The sequence below is a fragment of the Pygoscelis adeliae genome, unplaced genomic scaffold (genome assembly GCF_000699105.1).
Source record: "Pygoscelis adeliae isolate BGI_AS28 unplaced genomic scaffold, ASM69910v1 Scaffold389, whole genome shotgun sequence".
Taxonomy (NCBI): Eukaryota; Metazoa; Chordata; class Aves; order Sphenisciformes; family Spheniscidae; genus Pygoscelis; species Pygoscelis adeliae.
In genome coordinates this window covers 23790-38470 of record NW_008825568.1, presented here as the reverse complement: position 1 = coordinate 38470, position 14681 = coordinate 23790, and the positions used below count along the sequence as shown (strand labels likewise).

Sequence of the window (14681 nt, the reverse complement as noted above, 5' to 3'; positions counted from 1 at the left end):
TTCCCGAGCCTCTGCCCCCACCACGACTGGCGCAGCTTCCCAGACAGAGCTGCGGTGGGAACACGCTGCCAGCCAGGTGTCAGGCTGCAGGCTGTGCCCGGCTCTTACGCCAGTAGCGGTCGGCAGCAGTGAGCACACCTGTGGGAGCTGCGCCCGGGTAGAGGAACTCCTCCGCTTAGTGGCAGAGCTCCATGAGGAGGGGAGTAGGTTGAGGAGTATCAGGGAGCGTGAGAGAGAGAGAGAGTACTGGAATCGCACCCTGCCTTCCCTGAGACAGGCCCAACAGGCAGACAGGACGCATGAGTCCTGGTTGAGTCACCATCCCTGGAAGTATTTAAAAGACGGGTAGATGAGGCGCTTAGGGACATGGTTTAGTGGGCATGGTGGTGTTGGGTTGATGGTTGGACTCAATGATCTTAGAGGTCTTTTCCAACCTTAATGATTCTATGATTCTATGACAGAGAAATGTAGTCAGAGATACAAAATGATCATTGTTTCTAGTATTCCTTGCCCTCTACCACAATTTCATTCGAATCTCTTTTGCATTTAGGATTACAAGACCATCAGTGCTGATGGCAGGAAGGTTTGTTTTACTTTCGTACATGCAGCAGACTTGGAAGTAAAAAATCTACTTTCTGAAGAAGACAACACAGCACAGTTGCAATTGGTGTCAATCAACACAGACAGCACATATTACCTTGGTTTGAATGGAGTTCAGAGCATCCACAACCTTCTGTATTTCAGGCCTGGCATTTCCTACCTGTGACACAAAACATATGAAAAGAAAATAACCATGCACTCTCATGGTACCTTTAGTTTTCTGTTACAGTTCTCAAGGAAACATTTTATAGTACATTCTCCCGGCACCATTTCATTACATAACAGGAGTATTGTAGCAAAAGTGACTGGAACTGTCTCTGTAAAATCATGCCAGTTGACAGTCAGCACAAATGGGTCAGCCAAGGACACTGGACAGAATAAAGTTAGTTTCATTTACAGTGTGTGGATTTATTTTTGGACTTGAGCTGTTCTTTTTTCATAGAAGTCACCTTCCTAATAAAATACAGTGAAGCCAGGAGAGCACACTGCTGGGGCACAGTCACCTTCTCCAACTAGCTGTGAAGACAATTCAACTAAGACAAAATGCTCTGGACATTTAACAATGACAGGAAAATAGCTGTTATTTAGGCTGGTCCTACTGCAGATTCATACACACATAACTTTTGGTCAGTTATGCATATCACCTTTCACTGATAAGAGTTATGGCAGTGTCACTGTTGTGATGAAGGCAAGTATGCTGCTAGAGGGCTGCCACAGTGATGGATGGCAGTCATACTCCATGGCTGGTACAATTTTTATATGTAGAGAAAGACAATTTCTCTACAATTGTACAATTTGGAGCACCACCTAGTTTGCTATGGGTTTATGCAGTATAGCATAATGCTGCCTTCTTCTATATCTTTGGCTTTTAGGTCCCCCTGCAACACAATGAACATACTGGACTCATCCAAATAATACAAAAGGAAAAGTTTAACTAACCTTCATGAAGATGCCTACCACAGCCAAACCATCAGGATGCTTCACGGCTTCAGCAAATTTACCATATTTTGTATTCCAGTGAACAATATGGAGCTAGGAGCAAGAAGCAAGAAAACAAGAAGCACTATGAAGATGATATTCCATCCACAGTATTTTACAAATGAGGATGCAGGGAAGTAAGTTATTAAACATTAAGAGCAGATGGTGTTTTACTGCTGAGATTTAAAAACTTTTGTGTACAGTTAAGAATTTGTTGAATCATTCATCTACTTCAAGTTTCATTTATGCAAAGAGATTTCTGTCATGCATTTTATTTTGCTTCTCACTCTTATTCCCAGATGAGTTTTAAATACAAACTGTGGCTGTATCATTCTGCTTTTAGTCCAGTGTAACTCCTGTTATCTTCAGCATGAGTTTTTCCTGCTTGCAGCCTGCAGGATTTGGATATAGTATTTTAATGCTATATATCCTGGAGTTCTTATCAATACTGAAAGACATGATTGTCAGTGTCAGGAGAAGAGACATTAACTACAGATCTGACCTGCAATCTAGAGAGTTTTTTAAAAACAGTCCTGTCCTTTTCTGGAAAGCCTTTGAAAAGGATATGAAATTAATCTCCAGGTCTCATTAGCCAGGATGTTGCTTTCTCTTTGATTTCCAAGTTATTTCTAGTGAAAGTACCTCTGGCTGTTTCCCCATATCTGCAAGTCAAGTTGAGCAAGTAATGATGGTACTGTGAATAGATGTAAGGCACTGGCAAGTTTCTCAGATAAGACAAAAGCTACTTCTATATCATGAAAAAGCGGCAGAGCCAAGGAATTTGTGGGGCCATTTCTTTTATCCATCAATGCAAATCACAGGTATGTTCAGTCAATGTGCATTTATGAAAGGGTTTTAAAAAAAAGTCTGTCACAGCACCCAGAGGCAGGTTTCTAAACAGGGGACACGGAAAGATGGGATGCAAGGCACTAAAGTCACTCCATTTCTGTAATGAGATTGTAATACAGAGTCTTAAGTGGTCCAAGGAACATCTGGAGTCTTAAGGATATTATAAAGAGTTCCTGCATGGTCTCACTTTGCTACCTGGCCTCTTCACAGCTCCCCTTGCTTCTTTGCTACCAAAAGATGAAAGGGTCTGCCTCAAAATTATTCTGTTGTTTATATAAATGTCTCTGAAGCCAGGAAAAGGGGATGTGTGCATACAGAGGTGCTGAAATTCTATTTCTTCATAATTTTCAAGAGTCACCAAGAAAGCAGGGGAAAACCAGGGATAATTAATGTGGGTTTTTCTGCTTCTGTAGTCTCTTTGACGTGAAGTAGTGGAGAAAAAAAAAAATTACAAGAGTCCGCCAGTTCTAATCTCTGCTCTTGCAAGGAGTAGGTCCTGGCGTGGCATTGTACCAAAATCTTGTATGGTAACCTCCACAATCTCTACAGATCTTCATAGGGCAAGAGAAGCTGCTACTGTGGTGGAATATTAAAAAAACATAAAATACTCATTATACACAAAAGACTGGAGAAGGTAAAGCATGTCCTACCTCTGCATCATACTTCACACCATCCACAGTGTGCTCAGACCCTTGGCCCTCACAGGATCCCCAGTGAATGTGAAACTGTGCCAGCCTGTAGACTCCATCCAGCGCTCCTCCTTGCAGCACTGCAAAGCAAAGAGCCTCCATTAGCATCTCCCATAACCTTTGCACTTCAAACTGGAACGTCCATCTCAAATCTTCCAAGTGAATTACAGTTCATTGCTCTGCATGCTGCCATGCTACTACAGATCACCCTCAATGGTACATTGCTGCAATACGCCAAAATCAATAATAAACATATAAAACCATAAGTGACTTTACAGTGAGTGTCTCATCAGCAATTTAACAGGCATGCTCGTATTACAGGTGACGAGGGGAGAGCTAAGGATGTAACTTTTCTGTCACCAAATAAATAAAAAAATGCCAAGAATAGCCTTTGTAAGAGGCCCATATAGAGTTATTCTACGAAAGTACACTTGAAGACCAAATTATCTTTCACTTACTAATATGTACTCTGTCCCTTCATTTTAGACACTTTATCCATTTAGGCCTTAATCCTGCAAATCCTCTGGTGGATTGGATTGAGTAGTTTGGAAACAAAAGCATTTTAAACCTAAACACCGGTTAGCCATGAGCTGCAGCAAGGTAAAGCACTAGGCACAGTGCAAGGCATTGCAGAGATGTGGATTCAAATCTCTTGTCCCTCCCATCCTTTACTCCTCAAGAATGAGTTTAAAAAATCGTGGTGAAAATAGCAATGCCTGCAGAGGCAGATTTTTTTTGAAATATGGATTGGAAAGGAGGCGTTTACTTATGCTCTCCACTATCTGACATTACTCCTGCTATGGGACTGCTGTAAGTGGAGTGCCCAGCCACATTTTCAATTATACAGGAGCAAGTTCCCCTGAGGTCCCTTATTCTGCTTGTTAGTTTTAACGTTGTACTTAAACTGTGACCAATCACCATTATGATATGCAGGAACAAGCCCTATTACTGCAAAAAGCTCAAGGCACAGACAATGTCTCCTCCATTGCAGCATAAGCACAGAACAATAACAAATAGTTCTATTAAATAGAGCTATTTATCTAAGTCATTAGAGCAAGGTTTCACATTGGTTTGTGGTTTCAGGTTTGTTTTTTGGTTTTTTTTTTTTTTTCCTAAGTGTCTCAAATTCACAATTAAATCTTTAAGACGCTAATATTTAAAAATGAAAAATATTTTAAAAAGTAATTTAAAGTGTTATATATCTTAGAGATCAATTTCTCTATATATCTATAATAAAGTGACAGAAGAGTGTTGACATCAGATATTACATGTAAGTGTGCTCTGTGTATGTGCCACAAACAAAATGGTTCTGTGGAGTAAAGATGCTTTCCTCTCAGTCTGCAATTAGTCTATCACAATAGACTAATATCACTATCACAATACGTGCATGTGTGAAAATACACATCAAATGCAGATAGGAAAAGGTCACTGTCTGTTCAGGTTTGAATAATTCTGATTATATGCAAGCATGGACAACAACAGCCGTGGATACTTGGCAATGGCGTGAGAAGGATTTGCCTAAAAACCTGGAATATATGAAAATTAAATATAAAACACATTCATTTCCGCTGGTGTGCCTACACATGCAAAATTTGGGTTCAGTGGACAAATTTAGCATTTGCCTGGGGCTCCTTTGGTAAATATATATAGAAGTCTCCCAACATGTATTTCTATTTGAGGAAATGTGAATATATGTGCCACTGCAGCCTTCGTAATTTCTGATACTGTAGCCAACACTGAACAGCCAACAGACCAAGACTTGCCCTACCTATTGCCAAACTATGTGATACGAAGAAGAATGGCTACTTAAAGTAATTAAATAGGAACATAACTTATTTTACTTTTATGTTTCTGCATATGCTAGTTGCCAAGAAGCGTAACTGTTTCAAGCACAGGACTACAAATCGGAATACTTTTTTTCAGAACGGCGACTGTGAATGTGCATCAGTTCCTTTTGAAAAGAAGTAATTGGTTGCTATGTCTTTACAGATGCAAAATCATTTAATCCACACAATATCATGTTTCATTTAAAAATGATGCCATGGAGTTGCAATGTTTCAGTTTCAGTTCCTTTGGCTAATGGACTTGCTGCTTGTTGCAGGTACAAATGGACTGAGGTTCCACCATTCCTCAACCTCAGAAAGCACTAGCGCAGCACAGGTTCATCTGCCATTATTAATCAATGGAAAGCATGCTGAAAAGCAGAACCATGCAATCTTCTTAAATCCATTTGCAGTGTTATTTCGCTACACAGTTTGCTATAGTCTCGTAAAACTCAAAAGATGCAGAAAAGTCTCTTTGCAGTTTTTGCTTACTTTTCGCATTCTGTGGTTCTCAAATCCAGCACTAGCTTATTTTGACTCACAGCAGAGCATTCAAAGAAAGTAATAATTAGATTAGTGTAAATGGCTTAATTACAGAACAGCTCCTCTTGTTCTAGCCTACATTAAGCAGTTATTTTTTAATACTTTTCAATACTTTCCAAAGAAGTAAAATTCAAAATTAAACTTAAAAGGCAAAGTAGAAATGTTAGAGCTTCATTTTTTTCCAGCACAGTGTTTTATTTAAACCATGAATAAATGCTACCAGCTTTTGCAAAGTAAAAGTTCATCAAGAATCAGAACAACATTCACACCGGGAACCTCCCTGTCCCGTGTGACATGAACATCGATTCAGGCCACATTGATGACAGAAGTTCAGCCTTTTCGTCCCCTTTTTTTGATGGATAGGGAAATTCTGATCGATATTTGAGCATCTCAGCATTAGCTCCCTTCCTTTTGAAATTAGTGTTAGTGTACCCCATCCTGGAAATACATATGTAGCTGTGCTCCCTTTTGTTACATAGCACAGTTTCAGATGCAAGGTGAAGACAGCACCAGCCAACCTGGAAAACACATTATTTTCTTACAGGTTCATCCTACTCAACCCAACCTACGTCAGTAACCTGGTCTCCATAGATGTGTAACAGCCCAAGAGGCGACAGCTTGAAAACGAAACTTTTTTTTCTATTTGGCAGCTATTTAAAATGTTACAGTGAGACAAATTTGGAGCTACTTTGCTTAGATTAAGAAATGGTAACTGTTTTCAACCTTCTACTCTTTACTGGAGAAGTTATACTAGTAACATCCAGTAATTATATTGCACTGTTATTATATGATCTCATAATGTTTGCTGAATTAGGTGAACAAGTGAATAAGTACTATTAGCAGTGCTAATTTGGAAAGTCAAATAACCACAGGAACTGTTCCATTTATGTCTGTGGGATTTCTTGGATAAAGAAAGTGAACTCAATTTGTCTCCATTACACTTTCTTAGGATATTTGGAAACACACAGAAATCAAAGGGCATTTTACTGCATCTGGGACAGCTGTTTACTGAGGCCACACAACTTCACTGTTCTATGCAAACGCGAGTCACCCATGTAGAACAGAACAGCTTTGTAAAAAATACTGTGGACCAGTTCATACCTTTTTTCAGAAAGTGGCAGCATCCACATCTGTGAATTTTTGCAGGAATACTGTGGAATTACTGTTATTTAGCTACCTTCTATAGTATGTTCTCTCTATACAGAGCAGGAGACTAACAAATCTCATCAAGGCAATAAACCTGTCAAAGAAATAATTGAAATGGCTGAACTACAAGATCGTTTCACGAGTTACAATGAATTCCTTCCTGTCATACAAACTAGTGTGGTAAGAAAAATACTACTCTAAAGTTTGTTACTATGAGAACATGTTCTTCAAATGGAAATCACTGCCAGCAAAGCTCCTTCCAGTAGCTGAAATAACGGGTCCACTACAGCACAATGGATGTCCAGAGCTCCAAACTTAGGAAATTTAGTTCTAATTGAGATTCCACCAAACAAAAACCTAGCAGCAGGACATTTCAAGCATCTACCTTTGATGGCTGCCCTCTTGCACACACATTTCTTTGGCATAAAGAAAGCCATGATTTTGTATCAGCCTACAGTAGATGTGCACGTGTGTATGATGTTGTAGGTATGTGTTTATGTAAATATATGCATAGCATATACATTAATATTGTTTTGTAAGCTTTTGTGTATACACAGACATCTGTATGATAGAAAACAGGCCTTGAGGAGACAAAGTAGATGAAGCATTACTTGAGAAAAGAAAAAAAAAAATCTTGAGCACCACGCACTATTAATAGGCAGAAAAAAGGCTTTTATCAGGATGCTCAGGGATTAGCCTTGTGTTCTTATGCAAGGATAGGCTTTCCTGTCTGACAGACTGGAGAGTTCAGTTAGGGTGAGCTGTCACTTCTGTGAAACGTGGAGTACAGAGCATCACATTTTGTGAGATGTTTCCTTCTTCATGTTATCTCTTTCAGACATTCCTCCTAGGACGGTGTATCATGACAAGCAAGAGAGCAAGACAGCACGCAAACATCTGACTGTAGGGGACTGTCGTGGTTTAACCCCAGCCGGCGACTAAGCACCACTCAGCCACTTGCTCACTCCCCCCCCACTCCCCAGTGGGATGGAGGAGAGAATCGGAAGGGTAAAAGTGAGAAAACCTGTGGGTTGAGATAAAGACAGTTTAATAGGTAAAACAAAAGCCGCGCACGCAAGACAAATGCCATCACTCCAAACGTCCCCCCCCTTCCTTCTTCTTCCCCCAGCTTTATATGCTGAGCATGACGTCATATGGTATGGAATGTCCTTTTGGTCAGTTGGGGTCAGCTGTCCCGGCTGTGTCCCCTCCCAGCTTCTTGTGCACCCCCAGCCTAGTCGCTGGTGGGGTGGTGTGAGAAGCAGAAAAGGCCTTGATTCTGTGTAAAACATCCTTGTATTATCAACACTGTTTTCAGCACAAATCCAAAACATAGCCCCCTAGTAGTTACTGTGAAGAAAATTAACTCTATCCCAGATAAACCAGCACAGGATCATACTTGCAGAAAACATCTGTAATGGGTTTCGCCAAGAGAAAAACTACGTAATTGGTATGTCATAAGAAAAAAAAAAAAACAGTACTCTGACCTTGCTAGGGAGTTAGCCTGATAAGGCAACAAGGATGTTCCACAGAGATAGACCGGAATGAAACATCTGCCAAAATGCAGCAGGTCTGCAGACGTGTGTATCGGCAGTAGGTCAGTGGTTCTGGTTCACCTCAGCTGAACTATTTCATCCAAACTGGGTAGCAGCCAGAGAGACTCTGACCTGCTTAAGGATACAAAGTCATTTAGGTTCTTAACTTTCATCCCACTCCCTGGGACCAGTGGAGTTTATTTCTCGTGTAGTCTCTTAAATGGAGATTCTCTGAGAGTCATTAAGGTGCTGTACTGAGTCCCTGATCAGCCTTCAATCCTCACATTTCACACCGTCTGAGCTGACAATGACTTTGTAAGAACTGAGTTGGAAGCTTTAAAATTCTCTTAAAAGTAACAATTGGTTTAATTTCTGATGGTAACAGCTATAATACTAATCTCGGTGACTGCTTACAGTACTGAAAATTGTGTATTGGACATGGTGCTTATGCTAAGTTGAGATCTAGTGAAGGATGAACAAACTTAAGGTGTGAGCATTGCCTCTAAGTACACAGTAGTCCCTCATGCCTCAGTAAATGAACAAATATGTCGGCTGGGAAGAGTAGTCATGGTGACATCTGGCACACAGCTTCATTACATCCCAAAAATAAACTTTTCCAAGTGGCCCTAGCTGATAACAGCTGACTAGTTTCTCCTGGTTTTGCACTAAAAACGCCTCTAGAGGAGGAATTTGGAAGAAAGGAAGGAACTTGCCATGATTCTTAAACACACAATCCATCTCAAATTTCTGCTCAGAAGTTGCATGTTAAAAAACAAGTCGATGTAAGTAAAGAAGTGTAACTTTTGGGGTCTGTAAAGAAATGAAGGCCTGAAACATGCAGGACTGATCTCAAGCCGTCTCATCTTCCTTTCCAGTTCCTGGAAGCACTAGAACTATGCTCAAGTCACCTGCTTATGCAGGCTTTGCAGCTTCTGGTGATCCCATTTCTCCAGTGAGAGAAATGACTTAATGATCACGCACCCTCTGGGACCTCTGACGTTCTAGTCAAGCAGGGCACAAAAGTGCCTGTGACACATGGGCAGGTGTCTGAATACTATAAGCAATGAGTTTCCCGATTTATGATTTAGAAGGGTCAGCACATTGCTTACGCTATACTCTATTGTGGACCTTCAATCCATGACTGTATACTGACAACATGCAATATTATTCTGGCATAGCTAATGTTACATCTTCACAGCTGGGAAGCCTAAAAATAGCCCAGTGGCAGTGACTTGGATTAGAAGTTGTGCCTTAAGTATAGCAGACCTGCATGTTTCTTCCTCAGTTTACCTGCTGAGGCAGAAGTGTAGGAAAAGAGCAACAGTGGCACAACTTTCAGAGTAACTCACTGCCAACCAAGCAGTGCTAATGGACTGGCTGTTGAATAACAAATACAACAAAATAAATGGGTCTGTTTGCAGCGAGTCATAATTCAAGACAGTTGAAGCTTCCTCATTAATATTTACAATTATAGGAAGAATTGGGCAATGTATTTGATTACAAGTACTGAAAGCCTCCCAAGGGGTGCTAGTTCCAAGTCAATAGAGTATTTTCATTTCCCTAGGTCTCCTCATAATTTTGAAGTTCTACTACAACTGAATATCTGCAAAGGTGTCAGATTTACTTGGGACTCCGTCTTGGATTTCAGTATGATCTCTAGCTCAGCAGCAATGAAGGAAAAGGAAATAATTAAGAGACTCATCCACCAGCAAAAATTACCAGTACATTTAGTAATGTCTCTAGAGCCTTACACCATAGCTGCAATTCACTTCTGTCAGGTTCTACAGCTAAAATATGATATTTTAACATTCTTGTTATGGAATAAATTAATTGCTAATTGACTTCTTCCTTTTATAAGCTCATCATACACATGATCAGAAAATACTGATACAGTGCCTACTGCTGTGAGAATTTCCCATTTGAATTTCAGGTTTTAGGTGAATTCTGAAAAGTTTTCTGGGCAACTTATATAGAGAACACATTGTAAGTATGTTACAAAATCTTCTTTTGGGCTCTTCAGGCTTTCTTGACCAAAGTCACTTCCTGTGGTTTTACAACTCTGAGAAGTCACTGTTCACTTCTATCTTTTAAAGTGAGTGAAACGATATACTTGCCCTTACAGCAGACTATAATATAAAGTGTTTAATATGATAAAATAAGTACCCTTAATGAGACACTCCTTTGCTATAAAGGTCCTAAAATAAGGTGCATTATTATAATTTAACAGTTATCAGCACCATTTGCTTCACTCATATGTGGAAGGTCAGGTCCCACGATACAAGAGTGGATGAACCTGAATTCGTAGTTTTATTTCTAGTGACACTTTTATCATAATGAATTTTTGCTTTTATTTAAAGTTATGGAAATTTTAAAGATGAATGTCTACAAGTACTTGAACTTTCACCATTATTAACAGACAGTGGACATGAGAACTAAGAAAGCAACTGCAAGAATTGAGGGAGAAGAGAAACTAAGTAACAACTGGAAGAGGAAGTTCACTGTTCGCTTTCTACACACAAGTCCAAGAAAACAGTCCGAAAGGCTGCAAGGAAACAAGACAAGAAGGCATCCTTTTATCTAAGAGAAAACCATGGAATTACAACAAACAAAAAAGTGTTCATAAACGTGGCAATGACAACTTGTGAATTTTCTTTCCGTACACCATTTGTACCAACTAGCAACTGTGAAATATGAAGGGGATTCACTTTGGGAATTGACTGAGCCTTTAGAAGTGTATTCTGGAATATAACAGCTGTCACACAGCCCAAGAAATTCGAAGGCTGTACCATAAGAACTGAAATAGAAGATTTGGGGGTAATTGCTTAGGAAGAGGGTTTTTCTAAGCATGCTTAGTAACATCTAAGCATATCTAATAAAATTAACAAGGAAGTAAAACAAAGTCAGGTTCTAAAGTTATCATAAAGTTTTTAACATCATTTCTCTGTTAAAACATCATTGTAAGAGAAAATTGTATAGGTCACAGGCATAATTACAACCTAAACCAAGAGTTATGTCTAGAAAGCTCCACCTATTAGTAAAGAGATCTTCTAAGAGCAGAGAAGAAAGCATTTTCTTCTGTGGACATACACTGGTCACACAAATTGCACCTAGATTATTTTTGTTTAAAAAGTTAAACTTTTGTTTTACATCCTTACTGTGCTAACGAATATAGATGGGATATCATTTTAAGAAATCCTATTTTTTCTTTCAGATTTCTAGTTTTTCACTGATACGGGCAGAAGCTTTCTACTACATATTCTCGTATGCACACACATAATGTAACAAATATACATTTGGGAGGAAGAGTCTTTTATTCTGGGGAAAAATATTTTACATCAAAATTCTGAATATTCTGATACCTACTTGTTGTTACTTGTGATTAACAGTATTCACATTACATATTTTCTGAATCAAAGAAATAAGTAACAACTACTTTCAAAGAGTTTTATCCAAACATGTATTTTAGCTTTCTTACCTATTTTTACTATACCTGTATTTTTTATTGCAAGAACTCATTTTGCATACCCTGAAGAGCAGCAGTCATCAAACAGACATTAATACCTAGAACTGCTGTTCAACTTACTTCAGTGTCATTAGTTATGAGCCTGAAGATTCTTAATGAATGGATCTACTTCTTTGTTTGTGAATAATCTTCAAGACATGAGTAATTGCACACAATGATCTCATTACTTCATTTTGTGCCTACTACCACAGATAATTCATTACTGCATATGGGACCGCTCATAGGAGCACGCACTATAGCCTATGGGAAGTATTTACAGGATTTTGTTCCATTGTTTTCTGTAAAACACACCAGCACATCACATAATTTCACATAGTTTCTCCTTGTAACTGTTGCATGATGTCTAACCAAGAATTTGGTATACACATTATAGTTAGTCGCAAATTCAGAAATAGGAGTGAATCAAGCACAGTCAGGTCAGATAGCTCTATTTTGTGTAAGGAAAGTAGGTTACCTACTTAACTGCATACAAATGAAGCCATTAAGTGTGCTGTCAGGTAGATTCTATGCACTGTCACTGGAATTTTCAATAGGAGTGTGATACTGAAGGATCCACCCTTACCTGGCCTCATAGAGATCTGTTTAATGCTTTTTTCTCCTAAAGAATAATCAGTTTCTGATTCACTAATAGAGCTACTGAGAATATTTCTACTTGCATCTCCTATCCTCCCACTCTGAAAGCTGTGTCACTGCATATCTGTCAGAGGATCCCTGTCACAGATGTTCTGGTTCTGCACCGACTTTTCTCAAAAAGCACGCTTCCTACAGACATTTCTTTAGATTATTATATGTTTCTGCCATTCTTTCCTCCCAAGTTACCAAATACTACCTAATTTTCACAGTCTTTCCAAACTTATGCACACACAAAGTGAACACATAAAAGTTTTGTTATACTGCGAGGACCTGAACCGGTTTCCTTAGAGCTCAGTGGGAGCAGGATGACAGTGAGAGCAGACTTGCATGTATCTGGTGAAAACATAATCCCTTTTCTTTGTACTCTGAATCATTTACCTTATTCCCCATGACGCTGTTAAAATGAACATGCATTCAGCTCCTTCAGCTCCTCAGTGCTTCAGAAAAATAAACACTAAGAGGTCAGAACACCTTTTTCCTTTTTTTTTTTTTAAACCATACAAATATTAATGTGGCTGCTCTGTGTAAATTATACATGGACCTATGTGTATTTATACAACTCTGAACACTTACAGCTGACCATTTAATGTTCAGTGTAAAGACTGTAATTAAAATACAAAGAGAAATTCTTGGTGCAATGCTGAATATGTTATAGTCTTATATTACATTACCTGTAGAAAACCCACATTTTTAGTAGGCATGGACCAGGCAGGGATCATTTGTTTTCAGCATCATTCCCTAAACGACATTGCCAACGGAACACTTGGGAAAAACAGGGCGCTTGCTCAAGCAAGTTAAATCAGGCAGTGTCTAGAGAAGGCAGTGACTTACAATGGGATTGTTTTTGCTGTCTAAATTAAAAATAGAGGCACATTCATTGTAGCAGGGTGATGATTTCTGCAAATTCAGCCAGCTGAAAAACTACAATTAAAGACAACCTACAAAACCCTTGTTGCAACTGCGTCTTGGATTCTGTCTGTCCATCAATGGGGCCATTCCTTTCGGTAAGGGTTACTAAAAGGTTTGCAGGATTCAGTGCTTAATTTCACCATGCAGTACGATGAACAGTAAGATGCTGTGGAACGACTGCCTGCTAGCAAACTTTGTAGGCATGTGTCAGATAAATTATCTTTATCTAGAAAGCCCAGCATCAAGAAATGTGAGGGATAACGCTTGTTTAAATTACAGAAGAACAAAGAGGTATTTTCTAATCATTCCTCTGTTTCTGTGCTAACCTGGGAGCATAGTGGCTCCAGAAATATGAAATAATATTTTGATAACCAACAAAACTATTTCTAAACTATTTCTACTTCAAGTTGTTAACGGTAATCCTTTGTTATTTTAAGGCCAATTTCTTCCTATGATGTACTTTGCCTCTTCTTTTAACCATTTGGTCAGTAGCTTACGATGAGCTATGCCTAAAATTGTTCTTGCCAAATAATCATCTTCTTTTTTTCTCTCCACAGCTGAGCTCTTATCCAAATCCTTCTGATTTAAACAAACATAAAGCAATTCAGTTCTCTGGAGTTTAGAGCAGGCAGCTCAGAACTGCCCAGATAGGCTTAGTTTTCTTCTAAGGGGAGCTCAGTATCCTTCTAGTCTAAAGGAGCAGCGCGGGAGCTGAATCCCGAGGGCTGAATCCTGACCTTACTGAAGCCAAAACACCTCGGTATTTTTTGTCTTTAAAAAAACCTATCGCCTCAGCAGACATTTCAGTAGCAGTTTCTCCCATCTCCACCCTGCACACGAAGACGAGGTCTCACCTGACTTGTCAGAAGAATCATCAAACTCCACGTTGAAGGAGTGCCCGTTGTTGACTATGTTTCTAGCCGTGCCGGCATCATAACTGAAGCTGAGAGGCTTCAGAGAGGAGTCGTACTTGGCGGACTTGCTGCTGATGGCAATAGGGGACTGGCGCTCTCCATGGGCGATGGGGAAGTGTTCGTGCCAGTGCGCGGGCCCTGCGAGGCAGCGTAAAGTAGCTCAGTGGGAAAAGACAGGAAGCTCGGGGGATATAAATGATAACCCTCACTCCAGAAACAGGGATGTTTTCACACTAGCATCAGCCTTTAATAATGCACCATCTGTGCCGTCTGCCGGTGCTGGCACCACAGACGAGGGGAAATCCCACCTGGGGACCAGGGCAGGGACCCGGCAGTCCCTGAGCCTCGGGAGGCTGAGGCTGGGGTTTTACCGGGGAGTCCTTCTAGAGGCCACCCCGTCCTGCTGGAGCAGCGCCCCGTCCTCCCCTCTTCCTTGCGCCGTTACTGAAGTAAAGGAATGACAGTAGGAAACTAGAAGATGCTCCAGGCAAATCGCGCGGCGCGCCTGGCTCCCTGCTCAGGCGCAGGTGGTATCTCAA

The 14681-nt window shown here is 40.0% G+C and overlaps 1 protein-coding gene across 1 annotated transcript in view; it reads right to left on the bottom strand.

Moving 5' to 3' along the window:
* CA2 (carbonic anhydrase II) overlaps positions 1–6469 on the bottom strand; it is a 10908-nt gene extending 4439 nt beyond the window's left edge. The window contains exons 1-4 of the mRNA XM_009332518.1: positions 5432–6469; positions 3078–3196; positions 1540–1632; positions 698–760 (exon numbers count right to left, since the gene is read on the bottom strand). Of these exons, the coding sequence (XP_009330793.1) occupies positions 698–760; positions 1540–1632; positions 3078–3196; position 5432 (276 nt within the window). The 5' untranslated portion in view covers positions 5433–6469. The remainder of the gene's footprint in view (positions 1–697; positions 761–1539; positions 1633–3077; positions 3197–5431) is intronic.
* Positions 6470–14681: the final 8212 nt, after the last annotated feature.